At 41.9% G+C, this 23,488-nt stretch overlaps 3 protein-coding genes across 3 annotated transcripts; all 3 read right to left on the reverse strand.

Moving 5' to 3' along the window:
• Nucleotides 1-919: 919 nt before the first annotated feature.
• On the reverse strand, nt 920-5,323 carry kbtbd7 (kelch repeat and BTB (POZ) domain containing 7). Its single transcript, XM_030758004.1, has one exon. It carries the CDS (start codon nt 4,986-4,988, stop codon nt 3,117-3,119), a length of 1,872 nt encoding a protein of 623 aa, XP_030613864.1. The 5' UTR covers nt 4,989-5,323; the 3' UTR covers nt 920-3,116.
• Nucleotides 5,324-8,559: 3,236 nt separating this feature from the next.
• On the reverse strand, nt 8,560-9,404 carry LOC115800721 (p53-induced death domain-containing protein 1). Its single transcript, XM_075074464.1, is given in 4 exon segments — nt 8,560-8,794; nt 9,013-9,100; nt 9,103-9,175; nt 9,269-9,404. Coding segments are annotated over 4 exon segments (417 nt in total). The 5' UTR covers nt 9,290-9,404.
• A 1,093-nt stretch (nt 9,405-10,497) lies between these two features.
• On the reverse strand, nt 10,498-21,881 carry slain1a (SLAIN motif family, member 1a). Its single transcript, XM_030758298.1, is given in 11 exon segments — nt 10,498-11,386; nt 11,642-11,981; nt 12,112-12,300; nt 13,038-13,367; nt 15,459-15,608; nt 15,761-15,871; nt 17,477; nt 17,617-17,651; nt 17,654-17,731; nt 20,006-20,142; nt 21,329-21,881. Coding segments are annotated over 11 exon segments (1,899 nt in total). The 5' UTR covers nt 21,781-21,881; the 3' UTR covers nt 10,498-11,310.
• Between the last annotated feature and the right edge of the window lie 1,607 nt (nt 21,882-23,488).

Below are 23,488 nucleotides of genomic sequence, written 5' to 3' on the forward strand. Positions count from 1 at the left end.
GCAGTGATTTATAGAAATATATTAAAATGAATGGAAATATAGTATATAAGGCAAAAATAGAGTTTCTAACAAAATTGAAAGTCAGTATTTGGTATGAACACCTTTGTTCTTCAACATAGCCTGAACTCTCTGAGGCAGCTTTCCTGTCATTTCTTGGCATATTCTGAGGATTTGAGATCCAGGCTCTGTGTTTTTTCTATCCAGGTATGCTTTTACTACATTGGCAGTGTGTTTGGGATCTTTTCCTTCTTTGGTCCTCCACATATCCAGTTTCCTTGGATTTTTTTAAGGATGCACTGCAAACCATGCTGAGATGTTTTTTAATAGTTCTTTGGGAGCAAGCTTGTTGGTGCAAAAATCATATTTTGTGCCTGTCAAACTGTAATTTTTGGTATTTTTTTGTAGATACAATTAAAGAAACAGAAAGAAATTGTGTTTCTTTAATTGTATCTACAAGGAAGACATGATGGGCAGCATGGTGGTTAGCACTGTTGCCTCACAAGAAGATCCTAGGTTTGAATCCACCTTGGTCGGGGCCTCTGTCCGGAGTTTGCATGTTCTCCCTGTGTCTGTGTGGGTTTCCTCCCACAGTCCAAAGACATGCACGTTGTGGGGTTAGGTCAATGGGAGATTCTAAATTGCTCATAGGTTGTTTGTCTCTCTCCTTTAGCGCTGTGACCTGTCCAGGGTATACTCTGTCTCTCACCCTATGACAGCTGGGTTAGACCTGGAGAACTCTTGTGCAAGTTCACTTTGGCTCCTTTGAATCAAATGTGAAGAAATGACGGGTGGCTCGAGACTTTTGCACAGCACTGAATATTATTATAATTCACAATATACACTATATTTAAGAAAAGCTCGTTTAAATCATAGATTTTATTTTAAACTCATGTATGTTATATTTATCATTTACAGACAGACATATCACTCAGCTACAAACACTTCAGTAGGTATGCTCCAACAGCACAATATATTAACCTCATACAAATTTGTACAACTTACAAAAAGAAACAAAGATAACATCAAATCATGGAAATGCAATAAACAGAGGCAGTCTCACCAATTCATGTCAGTCAACACATAATGAATGTCTCATTAAAGAAAATAATAATAGTCTGTAGGATGTTTTTATAAATGACACCATATTCAATTAAAAGTCCATCCTCCTGAAATTTTTAACCTTTCTGAACAGTTTTTGCTTTGCACCATATTAAACTCACAATATTCACAAGACCACTCGTCTTTATCCAAACCCTCCCAGTTTCACCAAGCAGTGGCAATAAATACGACTTCTGTAGAAACCAACACTACACACAATTGTAGCTCTGCAAAATACATGGATGTTTATTTGACACGATTTCCTAAAACAGCTTCATAACTCACAGCCAAGCACCCCTTCCATCTCACTTGTGCACACTAACACATAAAACTTCATTATTCATCAGAGAGAGAGTCAGGACTACACTCATTTAACAGGTTATTTTTCTCAAACCCAGGTCTGGAGCAACCGGATGGAGGCGTAAATACCATGCCTGTTTCCAAGTCCAGCTGGCCACACCTTCACTGCATGTCATTACCCACATTTACTGTCTCTCTACTCCCAAAATTGCCTGATAAAATCCTCCCACAAATAGTCATTCATAAAGTTTATACTCTTTAGTGTTTTCAGAGGTATTGATTCAATGTTATGGTCTTTCCTTTTTTTTTCACTGATATATCAGTGAGTGCAGATAAATTAGATACACAATGTGTGAGCGTAGGGGTTGCTTGGTCGGGACGATGGCTTCTCAGCGGTCTCCCAGCAAGGGAAAAAAAATCGTCAGGCCCAAACAATACTCAAAAAGGTGTTGCAACACACACACACAAAATCTAAAGTATAGATAAGAAAACATACACACACACACTCTGCAATTTCAAACAAAATCATAAAATGCATTACCTGTCACCAGAACACCCTAACTGTACTACATCTAAAAAGAACCTCGGTCATGGCGAATAGGCGTTCGCTGAAGCCTAAACCTGAGAGAGTGTACAGTACATTGGCTCCTAGACTTGACGCAGCAGTTTTTACAGCACCGCCTGTCTGTGATGTCGCCGTGCGCATCAACAACATAAAAAGGACCATAAATTTTAAAGCCCAGTTCGTTACCAGTTATTTCATGGTCATAAACAAGAGGCACTTGAGCTGCCTGACATCCCAAACACCCAATTCGTGATTTCCCACCAATCTTAAGCTGATGTGCTCATTTATTCAAGCTAAAGAGAATGGCTTGCTCAAAAATGCTTCATATAACACAAAGTTAAAGCATTACCGTGGCCCTCTGGGTGATTTCACATAATTTATCACAGGCAATGAGTTCTAGTCGGCATGTTCGTACAGCTTTAGGCTCTTCTGTAGCTCTCTGGTGGAGCTTCATTGACATCGCTCGAATATCTCAGCTCGGGTTTGGCGTGTACAAATCTCTGACGAGCTCTGCGAGCTAGGAGAGAGAAAGTCTTCAGGAAGCATTTGATGAAAGCATTATAGCAGTGGTCCCCAAACATTTTCTCGCCATGCAACCTTCAGGTGTGGCACGTGAAAGACACAAACCTCTACTGCTAGTCCAGTAACATTAAGATAGGCTTCTTTGTTAAGTGTCATCATTTTTTTTTCCTTTGCGGCCCTGTGAAGCTTCTGTCAAGCTTGTACTCTCATTGCCACTTTGCTTCCAAATGGATCCCATTTAGATTCCCAACAACATTTTTGAACCAGTCGTCTGTCTTGTCGTGACAGGAAAAGCACAGGTGGAAGTAACAGCATTAATGATGGCTCAGTTCCAGCAATTATTGCAATGCAATGCAGTAATTATTCCTAATTAGCAACACCTGTATTTCTCAAGTTAAAAATGTCTCTGCGGTAAAGCCGTACAGTGAACATTTTTCTCTGGTTTTATGCACCCAATATTAAAATTTCTGATCAGATCTGAGATATAAAAAAAAAACCAAAAAACCTTGTGCTTCTCATGACTGTGTTAATACTGAATAAATACTTCAGCATCCCCCTGTTACACAAATTCCACCCTGTAGAAACCCAATAATTTAAGTAATAACACATTTTGACATAGTAAGACATTTCACTACCAGTTCTCATCAGAGAACGAGCTAGAGCTGCCAGAGTCAGAGTCTGCGTCCGTCAGCCCATCAAAATCCCAGTCTGCGCTGGAGCCGCTGTCATCGTCCTCCTCTGTCGAGAAGCTGTGGGCAGAGCTGAGGCACGCTGGGTAAACCCGTGTTGAAACACATACGGGTCCCAGGGTGGACACATACACCGCCATGATGTTCTTCCACGAGTCCCTGGCTGGGTCGTATTCGTGGATGAGGACTCTGTTCTTGTTGTGTTGCAGTAAAGTCTGAGTGAGGAGGAGCAGCTTCCCATTGTGCTGGATCACCTGGTAATTCAGAGCTCGGCTGTCGATGGGAATGTCGCCGAGCCTCTTCCACTCGCCCCTGGTGGGGCTGTAGGCTTTCACCACGGGAATGTCACACACGCAGACGATCTGATCCTGGAACACGCAGGCCTTGTGAAGCTTGTCTCTTCTCAGCGATCCACAGTGGCGCCAGCGGTTCCTCTTGGGATCATAGCAAAGCATTCGCCTTTTGTTCACCACATACAAATGGTCATGTAGCGCCACCACCTGCATTTTACCCAGAGAGTGAGGCAGAGGAGCCACAAACGTCCACTGGTTCCTCTGGACGCTGTAACACTCGACCTCTTTCAGTCTAGCATCCGTTACTGGATTTCGTCCTCCCAGAAGGTACACGTGCCCGTTGAGGTAGCCCATTCCAGAGTGTATCCTCCCTAGTGGCCTCTCTGCCAGCTCCTGCCAGCTGTTGAGCACTGAGTTGTACAGCCAGAAGTGTTTAGAGAGGTGGGACGCCAAATACAAGTTGTTTTCAGGTGTAGCACAGGCGATTAAGGATTCCATGGTGGAGCGTTTGTAATCCTGACTGCTCAGATCCTCTAAAGGAGGAGCCATGAAGTACAGGTCCTCTGAGTACGGGTCACAGCACATTATGTTGTCGTTGGGTAGGCCAAAGAAGAGAATCATCTCTTTTGCACTCACACCTATTCTGTGCTTTGGCACATCCAGAGCAACAGACACGCCACAGCCGTCCTCCGCGGACTTGTTAAAAAACGATGCCAGGTATTTCTCAATGAACGGCCTCTCCATGAGGCTCTCCAGGTAACACTTGTCCTTCTCAGTGAACAAGTTCCAGCGCACGCACTTCAGCGCTTGCAATGCATCCTCTTTTTTCTGCGCCGCGTTTGCCTCTATCCACTGTAGCGCAGCTGAGCACACCTTCTTCTCACAGTCCACATCCAAAGTGTCCAGAGACAACAACTCCTTCAGCTGCTTCAGGTCCAGTTCGCACAGCTCCCCTCCATTACACACCTGGCTGAAGTTCCTGGCTATGAAAGCTTGCGCATTTTCCTTCAGCTCTGGGTTGTCATAGGTGTCTGCAAATTTCAGTATCCCCACACAGTTAGACAGGTCCAGCCTCCTTGTCATGAAACTAGAGCAAGCTTTCCTGATGTACTCCAGCTGCAGCATGTTGGCCGCTGCGTACAGCCTCTGCACGTTGCTCTCCGTGATGGTCACCCTGCCTGTGTAGCAGTAATCAATGATGACCGACATAGACTCAGGATCGACCCCGCGGATGACCACAGTTTCCTGCACGCTCTCGTTTAATCCCCCGGTGAACATGCTTTTGAAGTAGGGGCTGGCAGCGGCGAGGACGTTGCGGCTGCAGAAGAAAAGTTGATCGATGCCACCTCTGGCAGGGTTGCCGCTGTGCTCCAAAGACTCCTCTTCGCACTCAACTCCGATAGTAACGTCCCCGAGCAGCCGGCAGTCGTACAGCAATTTCAGGCCGTCCATCAAACCCCGAGCGTGATCGCCGTCCTCCAGCACCTCGGGACCACTGAAGCAACTCAGCGCCGAGGCCATTGTTGCAACTTCAGCGAACAATTCGCTATTTCACGTCGGCGGATGTTGCAAATAGCACCGTGTCACGCGGTAAACATGCTCGGCAAAGCAAAAGGAGCAGAGCGCTGACAATGACAAGTCCGTTTAAGCATGAAAATAAACATAAGCAGTGGATCGATGCAACAGAGACTTAGCAGCTGAGCGACTGCCTGGGTGTCTGAAATCTGGCAGCTGTCGGCCTGAGAATGACCATAATGTCACGCTTAAATTAGCAAAACACCCACACACCAGAGCCAGGGAGCTGCATTACCTATAATGTTCATTTCCACTGAATTTCTTCTCATTGCTCTTTTCTGTTTTGAGCGCCGATACAAGCGTCAATACAACCAGGATTTGAACTACACGTTCCGATAAGAACTTTCACAATAAAGTGCAGTTTCATGTTTCGGTGTCCCGCAACTTTATTTAGTTCCACTTTTTTAAGCAGCTATAAGCTCTGGATGAATTGGAATAACCTCTTTTGCCACAATTGCTATTTTCAATATGCAAATTAGCATTTTAAATCCAAACTAAAAACAATGTATCTTAATTTGAAAACTTGTTTGCTTAACTTCCGCACGGCCTCATTCCTCGCTCATACAACCTTGCTAAGAAAACGTTGCCCTCTGATTGGTTTGTGCAACTGGGTCAAATGAATTTGATTGATTGGATTATTTAAATAGTTCCGCCCACTGCCTTTCCCTTTGCCAAACCTGATATTTATTGAAATTAAACAATAGACCTCTGTATATGTAATTCTGTTATTTTGTTGTAATGCATAATTTTTTTTTAATAAATGCAATTTTATGGTAGTAATTTATTATTATTATTATTATTATTATTATTATTATTATTATTATTATTATTATTATTATTATTATTATTGGCCACCCTTAAAAAAATTGTTACAATTTGTTACTTCCAGGCAGGCATACTGAAAGTGTTATCATCATTTGTGGTGTCATCCTCTCATCTAACTCTCATGTGAAAGTCACTAAATGTATTTTATGAGTCCCTGTTCCCAGTCAGATAGGAGTCCTGCACATATTGTCACTATAAAACTGCAATATTTCATTTTAATGCTTAATAACTTAATAACATGGCAGCACGGTGGTGCAGTTGTTAGCACTGCTGCCTCACAGTTAGAATAACATCTGGAAGGCCTGGGTTCGATTCCACCTTGGCCCAGGCCTCTCCCTCTCTCTGTGTGGAGTTTGCATGTTCTCCCCGTGCTTGCGTGGGTTTCCTCCGGGTACTCCGGTTTCCTCCCACATTCCAAAGACATGCACTTACTGGGGTTAGGTTAATTGGCTATTCTAAATTGCCCATAGGTGTGACTGAGTGCGTGAATGTGAGTGTGAAAGGTTGTCTGTCACTCCGTGTTGGCCCTGCAACAGGCTGGCGACCTGTCAGGGTGTACCCTGCCTCTCGCCCTATGACAGCTGGGATAGGCTCCAGCCCCCCCGCGACCCTTAACAGGATGTGCGGAAGCGAATGGATGGATGGATGCTTAATAACTTCCCAAACCCCATGAATTCTGATATTAGGCAAAGATAACCTGAGTAAATACAAAAAGCAGTTTTTAAATGATGATTTCATTTACTAAATCATCATCAAGCTATCCAAGCCTACCTGGCCCAGGATCACTTGCTGTAATTAATGGAACCATGAATTCTGCTCTATACCAGAAAATCCTGAAGGAAAATGTTGGGAATTTTTATCACTTTGATATTGGTATTTACTGCTACCATTATATATAATTTATTAGTACTTACTTATATTAGTCACACACACTGGATTAATGAACGCTGTATGCTTTAGGTTAATAGGGTAAAACTGAGGCTTGTAATATTCACTCCTATGGGTGCTCAGGGCCTCACTTTTATCTCCTGTTGAATCCACTCTCATTTATGTTTAGAGCTTCACTTTTACCTAATGCACAACTTTTGGTTCACATAACACTGTATCGCCTTTTTTGATAAAAGTGGAGTCCATAGTGGGTTGGTCAGCGATCAGGTTTCAGGGGATGACACTTTATGCAAATGGAGAGGGGTCAAAGGCAATGGGTAGTTACCATCTTCAGATTATAAAAATGAAGCGCCTGCTCTTAAGTACCCCTACCTTTATTCTTACTCTGCTCTTCCTCTTCTCTTCCTGTCTCTGCATTTTTTGGTCTTTTTTGTTTCTCTCTTTCCTTTCCTTCTTTCTTCTGTCTCACTCTCTCCGTGTGTGTATTGAGTCTTAGTGCTGTTTCTGTCTGTGTTTTGGTTTTTGTCTGTGTTTTGTGTAACCAATATGTCTAATAACCAGCCTGCATTGGAGCCTGCTCATCCCAGTGATTTTTTGGAAACTTTGGTTTTAATTGAGTTTGAATTTTTGGCCAAAAGGAACACGGGTACTCCTAAAATTACGATCCAACAAAAATGTCCAGTCATCAGTTCGTGCCCGGAAGCTCAAGCTCACTTGGGCTATTATCCGAAACACAACAGCAAGTCCACCTCTGAATGGCTCAATAAACCAAAACCAAAACAAAATGAATCTGACTGAGATGCTTTGGCATGACCTTAAACGGGCCATTCATCCTCAGAAACTCTCCAAAGTGGCTGAATTTAAAAGAATTCTGTAATGAAGAGTGGACCCAAATTCCTCCACAGTGAAATGAAAGGCTCACTGCTAGTTATCACAAATACGTGATTGGCATTCTTGTTGCCAAGGGCAGCACAACCAGTTATTAGTTTTAGGAGGCAATTACTTTCACATTTGGGGTTGGGGTAGCCTCCCCCCCCCCCCCCCCCCCCCTTAATAAATTAAATAATCATTTAAAAATTGAATTTTGTATTTACTTGAGTCTAATATGAAACTTAGTTTGATCTTTGTTTGATCTGAAACATGCAAGTGTGGCAAAATGAAATCAGGAAGAGGGCAAATACTTGGTCACTGCACTTTATCTCTCCTTAAAATTACCCAGTCAGCCATACCTTACTGCAGTCCTAGCACTGGTATTTATACATGTGCTATTTATAACCAACCATAACAACATATATAGACACCTATAGAAATTGTTTTCAGGTGTATCAATGAAGGCTGAAAGTGTTAAGATGCAATAGAGATAATCTGAATCAGGATTACTTCATATTCAGGTGTTCTGGTCATTTTGAGCCAACAGTACTGTTGACATAGCACTGAAGTTTAAATTAATACAATTTTACAACAAAAACCTGCATAATGGTGCAAAGAACTGCTCATGTGAGAATTTCCCACCTTTCTCTTTTCCACAGCACTTAAAATAGGTTATTGATTTATACTGTAGCCGACTTCTGACCCATCATGTTAAAATATGACAGATAAAGGTCTTTTTAAATAAAAGGAACTTTAAAGGTAGAATTCTATCTTTATTGCAAAGCTTTAGTTTCTCATGTGAGAAAAAGTAACAAATCCCATGGTTTGCTTGTTCACTGATACTGAGTCCATTTGCTTCTCAGCTGTATCACATATACACATGTAAGACACAAATTACGGACATAGTCGCAGCTATATGGGTTTTCACCCAGGTTTAAGTGAATCTGCGACTGAGGTCATTAATTTTTCGTAGTGCATCTCTGTTGTCGATGGTCCTGTGGACTGTGATGAGGAAGGGGAAGGCAGAGGGAAGCTCCACCCTTTGACTCAGCTTCTGGTGGCCCCAGTGGAGGCAGCGCAGTCTCTCAGCCAGGTCCCGTCTGCCTGCTCGCTCCAGTCCGTCTTGCAGCAGCTTGGTCTTATTGGGCTTGTCCCATGACCTCTCATACCTGCGAATAAAGAGGGACCTCTGAAAAGCATTTCAGGGAAAGAGGAGAAATTCAGTCATGCGTAACAAGAAAAGGAGCCAGATCAAAGTGATGGAGTGTTTAGAAAGTTCAAGAGATTGTGGTAAAAGACACAAAAAGTTTTTTGCTGAACATTTATTTGAATATACAGATTATATGTTAACACCACATTTTCAAAAGTACACACATACACACTTTACCAGCTTTCCAACATGGCCTTGGCCTGGACACTCTTCTCTGTAGACCTGGTGTGGAACCGTCCTATGTCAGTTCTGTTGAAGCCAAGTCATATGCCAAAGCTGTCCACTCAAAGCCAAGCTGCCTGGAAATCTCCTGCAGAGTCTTCAGGTTGATTACAGCATCCTTTAATCGAAAGGGGGAAAAAAGAAAAGATGTGCAAAATGATCTAATAGTTCAGGATGCGTGAAAGTGCAGATGAAAACAGATTAGACATACCTCTTGGGCTTTGTTAGGCATGATCAAAAACTCCAAAAGGTCAGCACTGCAATCGAAGGATCGTTCTTCAGATCGAGTTTGATGATTTTGTGGACAAGATAAGAGATTTTAGTCACCTACTTTGAGCTACAGTATGTCAAAGATGAGTGTGTTTGAGTGTTACTGGGGAGATGTGACATCAGCACATTCACTTGTTAAACATTAGTCACTTTGTGACCACCTTGTGAAACTAATAGCTGCCAGGTTGCCGCTTAAAAACTAGTAACCCCTAACTGTAATGTGGTAAAACTGAACTCTACATTTAGTATTAGAGAAGTCAGTAGTGTCCACTCATTCTTACTGAACAGTAGTGTTGTTAGCATTGAAATATACTTTACATCTTAAGGACTCGCTTTAGTGTTGTATTTTTATCTTTGTTTTATCAGATAAGGTACGGCATTATGGTTTCCCCCTTCACCCCAAATGCGTCACAGTCATGTGAAAGGAAACAAGGGCGGGCAGGGGGAACCACAGGAAGGAGAAGGAGAGAGAGAGCGAGCGAGCGATCAGCGAGCGGAGCGAGCGAGCAGGATCGAGATCGAGCGAGCGAGCGAGCTATCTATCTATCGATCTATCTATCTATCTATCTATATCTATCTATCTATCTATCTATCTATCTAATCGCCACTGGCAGAAGTCTATGCAGACACCCAGACCTCCCTCTCCCCAGTCATCTCTTCCCAAGCCAGCTGACAGACATAATTTCTCCAGTATGTCCTGAGTCTGCTCTTGTGTCTCCTTCCAGTGAGACATGCTCAAAACTCAACAGGACAGGAGGCGTCCAGACAAAAAAACAAGACCCATCACCAATGGAGATATGTATTGGGGTTTTCCTGGTCCCACCTTAGTTCCACGCCCAGTGCCTCATCTGCAAGCATCTAGTGGCTTGGCCTTAACCTGTGGGGCCTGGCCAGGCTCAGCTTGAATAAGCCACATGGGCCAGCCATCCTGTGGACCCAGCACCTGCAGGAGGAGACGCGGGGGGCTGGTGCAATGTGGATTGCGCTTTTGGGATGTAGGAAAAAAAAACTGTCTCGAAGTTACTGATTTAAAACCTTTGTCTACTTTTCATTAAGACAAGGTAAGCAATGAAATCAGGAGCTCATCACTGGCCTTAAATGATTTTAATAAAGACTGGAAGAGCGCAAACATGCTTTGAAATGCTTTTATTCACATTAAAAAATTCACTTCTTCTTTAACTTCTTGCCATCCATTAAAAGCATGTGGGCTCCTTGTGCAATATCACTGCAGCGGTTATGCTTATCAAAGAACATTTCAAAACTGAATGTAAACATCAAATAAAAAGAAACCAGCCAAAAGATAAAATGTGTACACTGGCATTAATGAATGTCATACTCCAAAAAAAACTAAGCAAACAAGGAGATTGTTTATTTGGATGTGTTAATCATAATTCTGATCCAAAGTGCTGCAAGGTCCAGCCATTAACTATAACTAACATAAATTACATTGCTTTACTTTTTAAAAATTATTTTTACAGGCACGGGAAGTAGCAAAATTCCAACTTCAGGTTCATCTTCATATCTGACACCACAGTCTGAAAAAAATAGTACTTCCAAAACTAGTCATATGAAATCATTAAAAGCATGTACAAAAGCATGGAATATATTGTTTTTCTAAGCTTTCAGTTGGAGAGAAATGTTTATTCTGCTGAATGAAAGATTAAACAACGACAAACCAAGAAACACATATCAGAGAGGATCCATTTCACATTTAACAGCTGATTATCAGAGTATTGCCTGGTTGCTTTATAGTGTGTCGATCTGTTTCAGCGGGTAGTAAGGTTAAGATCCAGCCTGCTGGACCTGTAGCTAATCGGTCTTTACTTTGTCCTTCAGCAAAGAGTAGTGCTTATATTCATGTTAACAGTCACTCTCACGGGGTCACAGCCCGAGTCTAGGGACCTCCTGACAGAGACATTTTAAATCAGTTGGTTCCCATACAGCGTTACCCTGTGCGCCTCTCAAATTTCAGCTTATTTGGGTTCAGTAGCAGCCATCTTTCCAGCTGCCGTCCCTTAGGGCACTCAGAGCAGCTAGGCTCTTTGGAGGAGTAAGCAAACTGCAGACAGAAAAAAACAAAACAAAAAACAAAACATGTTAGCTAAGCATATAAGATTAATAAAATGAAATTAAAAAAAGCTCTTGACCTTATGTTTGAATTTTACCATGTCTGGTGAGCCCCTGGGATGACCACCTCATCAGGTCTAAATTGTAATTTATTGAGTGCTTACATGACATTTTTGAACATATTCATCAGTACCCATGTTGGTGCAGTTCCCCTTTAAACCCAAGGAGTTAGTATATGTGCCCTTACCTGCGTGTGGGTTGGGTGATTTTACTTGGACGTGGAACTCCACTTGTTCCTATAAAGGAGGCTGGTCGAGGGAGGGAACTGCGCGGGACAGCCAACTGGTTGGTGCTGGTGGGTTTTAGGGCCTGTGGGAGCATGCTGCTGCTGCTGGGTTTGAGGAGCTGAGGCAGCGCAGCACTGCTGGAGATGGAGTTTAGACTGGTAGAGGTGGACAGAGAGGTGGAGGTGGGACCCTGCTGGACTGTGGGGCTAACGTAGGCTGTGGCTTTTAGCGGGTGTCGTGGTGCTGTAGGGAAATTCCCAACGCTCTGGACTCGCTGACTGAGTTGGCCTGGGGAAGGAACTGAAACATGGCAAGAAACCAGAAGAATATTAAGCACAAGCATGATACTGCACACATTCACATTCACCTATGCATAACAGTGATCTTTCCTTTGCCTGATTATTTACAGACATAAAAACAAGCATCTTACTGGAGGACTGGAGTCGTGCAAGCCCACTGGATGAGTCAAAGCTCTGGCTGCTCCGCAGGGAGGGCATCGTTGGCAAAGAGGAGGGGCCATGGGAGAGTGGGTTGACAGGGGAAGCCAGGCACGGAATACTGGGGACACTAGGCATGCTGGGAGCTCGGATCAGGTTGGGCATGCTTCTTCGCAGCTTGTCTATGCAACATTAACAAAGCTGATGAGGTACTGCAGGTGCAAAGTTAGCTTCTTTTTTTTTTTTTTTTTTTTTTTTAGCTTTATGGTGTTTTAGGATTTTTGGGTCTTTTTGACATTTTGGTGAATATGAAAGAAGGCGCTCTCGGAAAAGCTATAATCCAGAGCATGTGCTGCTTTTTTTTCTTTTTTTTTTTTACAATTTAATGAATTTTGGAGGTGCTAGCAACAGAATATTTTCACATGGTCCACCCAAAATATTGCACTATTCTTTAAAGGACTTAACTAAAAATGCACATGCTTAGAAAAATATAAGATTTGCTCCTCACGATAACAGCAATTTCTGTCTTAAACGGAAATATCATTCAAACAATAATCTCTATCGAGAGATATATAAATTTACATAATCTGTAGGAAAGGAACAGTTTATGGTTCTGGAAAAGGCTTCTGTTTGTATTCCTCTTTTAATCTAATTACATCTGAGCAGGCTTTGGTTGCATGCAGGTACACAGTCCGTGTGGAGAACAGAGAGATTGCATTTGCTTAAATGCAATCTTGAAATAATTAACTGTTATCTGATTAAATGTTATCAGCTTTTTAAATTTCATCAGCATTTGTAAATAGTGAAATGCAGATAAAACAGGAAGGACTATCAGAAGCCCAAAGATAGTGACTGTTCTCTGAGCTTTAATAGTCATCAAACTATCAAATGTAGTCCCAGATCACATCAGGTCACTCACCTGTGCTATTTGTGTACGCTGTGTGTGTCTCTGTGATCAGGCTGGAGGGTCCAGAGTACTGTGAGTGTCCACTGAGTGAAAACTGATGGGTGGTTGAGCTGCGTCTGCAGTCTCTGATACTGGAGAAGGTGTGAGAGTGGGGCAGGCTGCCCCGCTGCATAGACCCGGTGCGGAACAGTCGAGGCTGGGGAGGTGGGAGCTGGTCGTAACCCTCGTCCTCCTCGTCCTCCTCCTCAAGATCCATCTGACTGCGCCTGAGGGAGTGCAAGGAGAAGCTGGAGCTGCGACGGCTGGCTGTGGCTGAGGTAGAGGCGTAGTCTTGTCGGAGGCCTACAGAGGGACAAATCAATGCATTTGTCTACGGAAAACATGAACCCTATGTGGTATATGATACATTTCCATCTGGAGGTGCCGCTCATCCATTATTCATTTACTGAATTGGCAGACCAGACTGATATAGGGAAGTTTATTCTGAAATGTCCTGCATAATTTAACAGCGCGCCAGCGCATCAAGATATTGCTTCCTTTCAACTGCATAAAGGTCAAACACTTATGTTAGTTTCAGCCATTTATTGGCAATGTAGCAGAGTGATTTTTTTTCAAGTCTCTCCAGAAGGCTGTGCATTCCACAATCAGTGTTTGGATTTCAAACAAACACAAAAGTTATAGCTTTTCATGAAGAGGCAACCGCGAAGTTAATAACCAGCGTGCAGATACATTTCTATTGAAACATCTTGTAAAAGAGTTTAAGTAATAAAAATTAATTATAAACACTGTTATGAAGTTGGTTCTTATTAGGAATGACTATTAACAGATGGTAGTTTATATAAATGGCAGTTCATATTTTACAATGTCAAACATGTAATACAGAAATACGGTATTGTGGGTGGCTGTAGTTACGTGGAGAAAAACTTTATTTACATTTCCATAAGAGCACAGTTGGTGCCTGATTTATGACATTCTCCCTCATTGTTCAGTGTAGAATGGAGACCTGTGGATTAAAGCAGCTGAGCCAAGAGTGATTTGCAGCTCCATGCCACAATTAACATATCACTGCACCCACTTATATCCAATCAAAACAGAAAGATTTGATCAAGATGACTTCAATTACACTGATATATTACGCACTCCAACTGCCTTTTCACTCTGATGAAAGGGCAGCGTTTGCACATATTGATTTGGCAAAGAGTCGATTAATCAGTTTACTATGAGCAGGGTTTCTGCATGTTTCCCTTTCAAAATGTCACACAATCAAAAATCCAGATTTCGCTGTAGATTTTTCAGACCATATCTGCCATCCAGGTACAAATAACTAGATGTTTGTCGTGTAAACAAATGGTTTTAAAATCCAACATGTATTTTATATTTTATATAAGTGGGGGGTGGGGTGTAAGCTGTGGGTAGAAATAAAAGAAAAAAAAAAAAAAACAAAGTGCAGACAACAATGAAGCGCATCTGCACAGCAATCTGTGGAGTGACTTTGTGGAACAGCATGGAGGAGGATTTGAAAAGATGCCCAAATATATATCAGCTATAATATATAAACTTATAAAGCAATACATGCATGAGGCAGGGTGTTAAATATTAAACTCTACATTTTCACACTGAGTGGATATTTGGGTTGCACACATCCAATCATATATTCCGACTATGTACGCATGTGCTGTTAGCTCATACCAATCATTTAATCCAAACCCCAAAAAAGTTAAATGCACAGCATTTCATTCAAGCTGAGCACGAAAAAAAGAGAAAATGAACTGATCAAAAAGAATGTATGGTTTACCTTCCTTTCTCCCATCACTAGGTAACTTAAAATCTGGTTATTCGTGATGTGATTGTGTCATGATTCGGTCACGGACCTTCCAATTTCACACAGTTTAAAGCACACGGGGCAGAGCTGTTTTCCAGTCTGTGATGCACAGGCGTGGAGGCAGCTCTGCGTAGGAGTGCGCTATAAGTCGGGTGTCTTGCCTTGCTTTTCTCCACATCAAGCTCACTGCGGCCCACGCTTTCTAACACATCGACAAACATTTTGGCTGCAACGGCTCCCTGCCATGAAAAAAACTCAGCTTATATCAGTTTATTAGCAGAAATCCAGGATTTTAGATTTTAGAGAAAACAGCAGGTACAGCAGTCATCATAAGTTTACTTCTGATGGACATTTTTTCATAATATACGCTCATTCGAGAACATTAATCCATAATGAAAATAATCATTCATTGTAACACCAATGTCGTTTGTGGAAGCCAGAAATCAAACCACCAGCTGCATGGTTACATCAGCAGAAAATAAAGTGGACAAAACCCCAATCTCACAATACCATCCCGGCCGATTCCGACCTCTATCTGCGTCAGCATTTCCTCAGGTTTCTCATATTTTTCCCCACACATTTCATATCAAACATGTAAATAGTCGACTCACTCTCCTCCTGAAGTCGTGCCATGACCTCCACGTCTGTCATGTCCTGCAGTTTGTAGCTCATAGAGATCGAGTCATCTTCCAGTTCTGACACACCCGCCTCGCTGTCCAGGGAAGACTGAGGGGTAACTGCTGCATGCCGACGACCCACGTCTAAGAACGCACGGGAGACGCGTGTCAAGATCTCAGCATTGGCTTTCTAGATGCCTCTGATTTATGACATTTATGTATGTAATTGTTGCAGATGATGAAACTGCAGAAATTAATGACACAGCAGAGGAGACATGCTGTGGGTGATTTCTTACTGTGGAGAGTAGAGTTTGATAAGAAGGTGGGTGTTCTGTCACTGAGGCCGCAGCTGGTCCTGAGAGGGAGATTCGGCTGGAGATAGGACTGACCAGATGATGGCAATGGTGCTTCAAAGGAGGAAAAAAAAAAAGCACAAGAGAGAGAAAATTAAACCCCTGATGACTAACCTTACCTAATCTTCTATTTGTGTTAATATAAAATATAGATGAACGAGCTGAAGGAGCTGTCTTCTGGTGGAGTTTCAGATTGCTCGTCTCCATCTGTGTGAGGGTATGACCTTATAATCTCTTCCCAGCAGTTTGCTGTAATCTGATTGTAAACTCCAAGTAGCAGGTTGTTTAAGAATCTGGGTTATGTAGCGAGTTCCAAAAGTATTTTGGAAGCAACAGATGCTTTTGGGTCCATGTTATTATTACTTTGGATGCAACGTGAGACGACAACTATGAGGTCAAAGGAACGGGTTTTAATTTGGGCAACGAAGATTACTGTACCTAAAGGTTCAAAGGCTTTAAATATTTAAATGTTATCAGTGCTAAAAATTGTAACTTCATTTTCACAATATGTGAACATTTCTGTTATTTGCATTTTTTTGTCACGTTGTTAGAATTTGGAATCTGGGCAGCTGTTTTCTAAGGGTTAGAGAAGCAGGTTTGAGTTGCCATGGAAAAGTTGCCTTGTTCAGAGACAAATAATGTCACACATCAACGTCAAGATGTCACATGTTGGCGTGTGCAGGTTGCAGTGGTATGAGAGTTCAACAATAACAATAACTGTCTTTGAAAATATCACTCTTTCAATGAATTTATAAGCTACGGTGACTCTTTAAGGAATGAATACAGGGAAACATCAAAATAGGATGGCAACCTCCATGAATTGAATTGACTTTTTTTGCAGTTGATCAACTGGTCACTCAGAGGATGAGCGCGCAATACTCAGCCTCTGGGCAACCAGAGGAAAGGCGACATGCACGGGTCTAGTGGGAGGCAACCTGTCTCCAAACATCTGTGGCCTGACTAAGACTAACTGCAATCACTCTCATGCAGACTGGTAAAGGTTTACAAATTGCCACCTACTTTGCAATCAGTCTGAGTCAGTCTGCTCCAATGAGCATGACCTGTCTGCAATGTGTCTCTTTGCAGCAGGGGACTTGTTTCTGCCAGCTGTTTGTACTCTGGTTATATTACTAAATAAAAGCAGGGTTGCCGCACGCTTGTATCCTTTTCTAGTTGCCGTCCTGCAACAACTACACTATTTGTGGAGGAATTTCAGTTCCAAATCGACGAGGTTCTGACTGAACTCTGAATGTAAACAGTTAATGTGCAACAGATTTCCACCAATCTATCACAATTAACCGTCATGTTATCACAAACAGATTTCAAGTAACTGCCAACCTCGACCCGATTCAAATCCAAACTGACAGCAGACTGACTCCATCTTATTGCCTTTTTTAATCGTCATCTTAATGCAATAAACTCCCATTGAAGATAGCGACTGACTGCAAGTAGTTACGGACCTGGTCCCCATCCTCAAAGCAACCATTTCAAAGGCAACAAACTTGCATGTTCACTGTAAGCGGTGGCAGTCATTTTGATTGTGCCACAGTCTCCAACCACTGCTTTCCCTAGTGTAGCATTACTTTAGTTTCCACCCACAGACCAACTCGGACAGTATGCTTACCAATAAGATGATAAGAAACTTAATAACCAATTAACCCTAAAAAGTAATGCTTTTAAATATCCAAACTCACCACTTAACAGATTAGTGTATTTAGTTTTTTCAGTTTGTAGCTGCACACACACACACACACACACAATAACTATGGTTATCAGGAGTTAAACATGTATTGTGTTACCTGAGACTCAGTTAGTGTAGCAGGTTTAGTGTAGGCAGGATGGGGCAGCTGAGGGTGGAGAGCCCCTCTATGCAGCTGTACGGACGGATGGAGGACACTCCTCGCCACCGCTTCGCTGGAGACGGGATTTGCAGGGAAGGGACACGTTAGTCTGATTGCTTAGCGTGTAGCACAAACATGCAGTACACTGGTTATATATTTTAAGACACTCTGGCCAAATGTTAATCTGCTTCTAGCAGATCAGTACTGACCTTGCAAATGTCTGGGCTCGGACAGAAGAGGCTCATACAGTAAGACGAGGTTTAGCTTACGGCTGCGGCTTATTGGGCTAAACAGCAGATTTTTTTTTTTTTTTTTTGGATAGATCTCAGCATAAGCAGGGATTGTGCATGTAGGCTACAATCATTTCCCCAAAATCAGAATTAGATTTACTATGAACTAGTTTTTTGGTCTACAGGGTTCATTTGTAGCCCTTAAATTATTCATTTTATGGTACAACACTACCACAGCTTTCACGTTATTAATGGTAACCAAGAGCTGTTGGGTTTGCGTTACCAAATCTGTAAATCGCTGGTAAATTAAAGCAATTAGATGCAATATATAAACCCTTAACTTCAGGGTATGCTTTTAGGGGATGATACTATTAATTCTGACTAATTCATGCTGACTAGCGGTGATTAAAATTCAGATTGGTTACATAATGTGCATTCATTGTGTCTGATTGGTAGTCTCAGAGGCTCACACCTGACAAAGTGGAGCATTCGGCACTGCTGACACAAATAGGCTCAAACTCTGCTGGATGAACTAGCATTCACAGCAAGTTGCACCAGCAACGGCTGCTGGCTCTTAAACACAAGGATGTATTCATGACCCCGAGGAGGAGAGCCAGCCTTCACCGAATACAGCTTTAAAGGAGGAAGAGGACCGTCAACTGCGCAGATACACCAGTGAACATGAAAACAGACACTAACAAATGTGCATTATCAGGTGACGGCGTGGACACCACAAACCATTAATATGAAATATATCATCACAGGGAATTCTTTGGGTTATTCAAATCACAGCACATACATGAACAGGATAGAGAGAGGAAAGTATGAGTGTTCAAAGTACAAGAGTCTGCGCAGGCTCTTGGTGCAGTGAGCGCCTAGCTGAAAACCCATTTAATGTAAGCATGTTTCTATGGTAACCATATCCCCATGCATGAAAGCCAAAACTATAAAGCACCAGATCTGAAACTGGGTCTATCAGCAAATATATATTTGGTAGCACGCGAGAATACGAGTCATAATCATGGATTTAGGTTAGTTCATACATATGTCATATCATCATTTTTGAAACCTCAATAAAGCCCTTGTCCCAGTTAGTGGAAATATGCTTAGAAAAATGGATATCATAGCATGCAGAGACTTTGCATTGATCTGCCGTGAGTACAAGTTGTACAGCTGTTAGAAAAACAAAAACCGAGGATAAATGACAGAGAATACGCTGAAATGAAAGTAAAATTCTCACACCAGTAATGTGGGGGATAAAATGATAAAATGCACTGTCATTCTCAGCAGGAACACTGTTAGTAACTAAATCCTACAGCATAACAATATCAGATTGTCACTACAAAAGAATTCATAGGAATAAATAACATAACAAAAAATATCAACTGAAAACTTAAAAAAATGCTATCAATGTCATCCATAACTTTTTTTACTTAGCTTTATTCATTTGCTATTGTTCCTAACAAACTACTTGGGGGGGGAGGGGCTAAAAAAATAAAATAAAATTTTGCTAAAACAATATCATAAAATTCCCCACTCGCCCTGTGGGCGGTCTTTGGCCTCCAAGCTCCGGTCCTCTGCCAGAGGCTTGGGAGCTTGAGGATCCTGCACAGTATCTTAGCTGTTCCAATGACTGCACTTTTAATATCAAAAATACTCCTTCTGAAATCCATTAACATGGAGCTGATTATAAGTGGTGCAATTAGTGAAATGATGCTTATTTGACCAAAGCTTTATAATCCTTTCTACATTATTTTGCAGTATTCTGCCATTCAGCAACACGCAATGAGCTCTTCCAAGATGATTTTTTTATATATATAAGCAGATTTTTAGTCCATCCAACTCTGCTACCACAGAAATATCCACTCTCTGGGAACACAGGGTGAAGTAAAACTTGCAGCTTTAAAGAGAGAGAGAGAGAGAGAGTTAAATGTTGGAGCTGTTGAGCTTTGTGCAGTGAAAACCTCCCACGGCTCACGTGCTGCAGCAGAAATTCTGTTGCACATGGAAACATTTTGTGTGAAGTATTTTTCAGCTTATGATCCCATGTCAGTGACCAGAGAGACAGATGTGGCCACAGATGAAGGCTGTTAATCTGGGTGGTGAGTACACTGTACCTTGATCCAGTCTGTGACAGAGGGTCATCTTAGCGAGCTCCACCTCAGGACCCGGGTGGTCCAGTACCTGCCTGCACCACTGGAGAGGGCTGAGGGCGCTCTCACCCTGCAGCTTAGCTTTGGGACTCACGTACAGCCTGGAACATGCAGCAAAACACACAGTTAGGTCTGCTCACCATTATAAGCAACCCATGTTGTTTCTTTACACGGAGATACATATGATAAATTTGTGCATTTGGAGAACAATAATAGTACCTAGGAATCAAAGAAAAAAAAAAAAAAAAAGCACACTGCTGATGTACCAGGTGTGCATGAGGCCATCTTTTCTTACTGAAGGAGCTGCAAAATTTAGTCAACTATCAATTAAATACAAATTATTTTCCCATTGTACACTAAATAATCAACCTATTTATCAAGACAAAAACAAACCTCTTCTTTCTTTAAAGGTGGCCACAATAGATCATCTTCCTCCATCTGACCCTATCCCTATCACTACCATGACTGAAAAGAATTTGATGCTTCTCTATCCACCTCAGCTAGAATAAAAAATACCTATAAATTCCACTTTTTTGTCTGTGTATGTGTGTGTCTGTAAATCCTAGAATACTAGACTCTTAGATTCTAACTAAATGATGTCACGTGAAAATCCAAGTAGAAGAAAACTTACCAGACACAGCTGACCCTTTTTTTTTTGGCAACTAGGCCATAGTGTTACACTGACTTGGGGGGGGGTGGGTGGGGGGGGGAGGTAATTGGCTGTGTTAAATGTAGTCAGGCTATACAACACAGCGGCTGAACTCTGGATCCCATCAGCACTGCATTCAGCTGTGTGCTACATTTTCCACATCGTCACACCAGATACATAAAGCTGGAAACGGTTCGGCAGTCAGGTACTTAAGTCTACAGCCTGTGCTTCAAACTAGTTCAGCCTCAGGCTGAACACAGCACACAAAGCCGAGCTGTTTGATCACAGGCTGAAGGGGGTCATTGTTTCTAATTTCATCCCAGCGCTGCCTAATCTGAAAAGATACCTATGCTGCATGCACAGTGCATGCTGGGATGCCCCGAGCTTGTGTCAGATCTGGTTTTTGTTGTTTTTCCTCTTGTACAAAAAAAGAAAGAAAAAAAATCACTGTTTTCCAGAGTCCGTAAGACAGATGTAATCAATAAGAGGATGCGTTACATACACTGTCTCAAAACTACGGCTGGTTGGTAGTCATGTGGCCTATGAAGCACGCACCAGGGACAGACAAACAGAACGTGATTTTGATTGTAAATTCCTACAACACATAATGAATTGATAGACATAAACAGAGTAGTTACCAGCTATCAGGCTCTCTGACAGGGAGCACGGCGTTGAGGTCCAAAATCTCAACCTCATCCAAAACAGTTGTGTCTCCAGCGGCGCCGCTGTCCTCCACAGCGGCATCAGGAGACACCGAGCTCGGCTGAAAATAGGCGAAAGGCTCCTCCGCCGAACCTCGAGGTGAGAGGACACCCGCATGCGACTGTGTCGGACTAGAAACGTCATATTTGGTGGAGAAACTGTCGCTTACGCACGCCGTACCCCCGTGCAGACACGACAACGAGGTCTGAAGATGGGGGCCGATGGAGCAATTGTTTACAGCGTTCGCTCGAGTCCGCAATTGTTCGTTTTGCTTCTCCAATTTTCGCACTAATTCCTGCAGCTTCAACACCTCGAGCTCCGCGCTGGTGATTTTATTGTTGCCATTGACGTCTGCCATCATCTGGGGGTTCAACACCTCTGCTTCCATTTGGTAAAAAACACATTGAGATGAGGAAAAAAACAAAACAACCTACGGCCTGCCTGCAGAGGGTCCTCTTCTATTCAGAGAGGGTGTCCAGATTCCCCCTTTTAAGCTGCCACACACTCACAGATACACACTGATGCTGCTGCTGGGATGACTGCACAGCCTCCATCTGATTGGTCAGCAGCTTGGAGTTCAACTCCCATCGCACCACTGCTGAGGAAGTATTTATTATGGGCACACAGAGAGAGGTTCTAGCCTACATGTTATCAGTCTTTAATCATAGGTTGAGCTTTAAGTCTTTAACAATTTTGAGGAACAGTAAGTGCACTCATTATTTTGCCAAGTAATCAACATTTTTTTAGCAGCCTACCACAGTGCACTTTTAAAGGAGCTAGATATTTAAGAAATAGTACTGATACGTTTGATATTACTCTAAAATGTCTTAAAAAACCACGTCAATTAAATTATGTATGTATAGTGCCATGAAAAAGTATTTGCCCCTTTCTGAATTCTTATGTTTTTGCATATCACACATGTTTCAGATCATCAAACAAATTTTAACATTGACATAGGTAACCCAAAGCTATCCAAATCCTACCGAGCACAGTGGTTAATGATATATTTTTTGAAAGCTGAGATCAACATCACTAGCCACACCCAGGTCTGATGACTGCCAGACCTGTTAAATCAAGAAATCACTTAAATAGAACCTGTATGACAAAGTGAAGCAGGCTAAAAGATCTCAAAAAGCATAATTTAAAGTAACATCTATCCTGAAGGCGAATATTCGGCATCAGTTTGTGCCCTGAAGCTCACTTGGATTATGCAGCAGGACAATGACCCAAGACAAACCAGCGAGTCCACCTCTGAATGGCTGAAAAACAAAATGAGGGTCTTGGAGTGGCCTAGTCAAAGTCTGCACTTAAATCCAGCTGAGATGCTTTGGCGTGACCTTGAACAGCCCGTTCGTGCACGAAAACCCTTCATTGTGGCTCAATTAAAACAATTCTGCAAAGGAGGAAAATTCCTCCACAGTAAAAAAACTCTTTGCCAGTTATCGCAAACACTTGATTACAGCTCTTGCTGCCAAGGGTGGCACAATAATTTATTAGGTTCGGGGGGCAATTGCTTTTTTAACACAGTAGGTAGGTTTGGATAGCTTTTTTCCCTAATAAATGAAGTCATCATTTAAAAAATGACATTTTTAAAATTTACTTCAGTTATTGTTGTCCAATATTAAAATTAGTTTGATGATCTGAAAAATGTAAGTGTGATAAATATGCAAAAACTAAGAAATCAGGAAGGGGCAAATACCTTTTTATGGCACTGTGTATTTCCTCTATTTTTATTAATTTATCTGAGTATAAAATGTTGCAAATACTGAGTTTGCAAAAACCTAGAAGCAGGAAAACACAGAAACCTGACAACCCAGTACTAATAATGTGTACCTAATAAAGTGGCCAGTGGCTGTAGGTAGACAGTTGTAGTTTTTAACTAAAGATGTATGAATGAACTAAATTAGCTTAATTTAGTGCTTATTATGGGTTATATCACTAAAATAAAATATGGTACAGTTTCTTAAATACAAATTATTTGAGCTAACTGAGTTATTAGGCAGTGCTAGAAAGCAAGCTCACCTACTTTAGGTAAGATGTTGAAGAGTAAATGATGTATTTGAAATATATTGGCTATATAAAATATAAAACTGATT

Source organism: Archocentrus centrarchus, chromosome 21 (genome assembly GCF_007364275.1).
Source record: "Archocentrus centrarchus isolate MPI-CPG fArcCen1 chromosome 21, fArcCen1, whole genome shotgun sequence".
Classification (NCBI taxonomy): Eukaryota; Metazoa; Chordata; class Actinopteri; order Cichliformes; family Cichlidae; genus Archocentrus; species Archocentrus centrarchus.

Bases quoted from the DNA above. Each gene is read 5' to 3' on its own strand.
- kbtbd7 (XM_030758004.1), bottom strand. From the start codon at position 4,988: ATGGCCTCGGCGCTGAGTTGCTTCAGTGGTCCCGAGGTGCTGGAGGAC.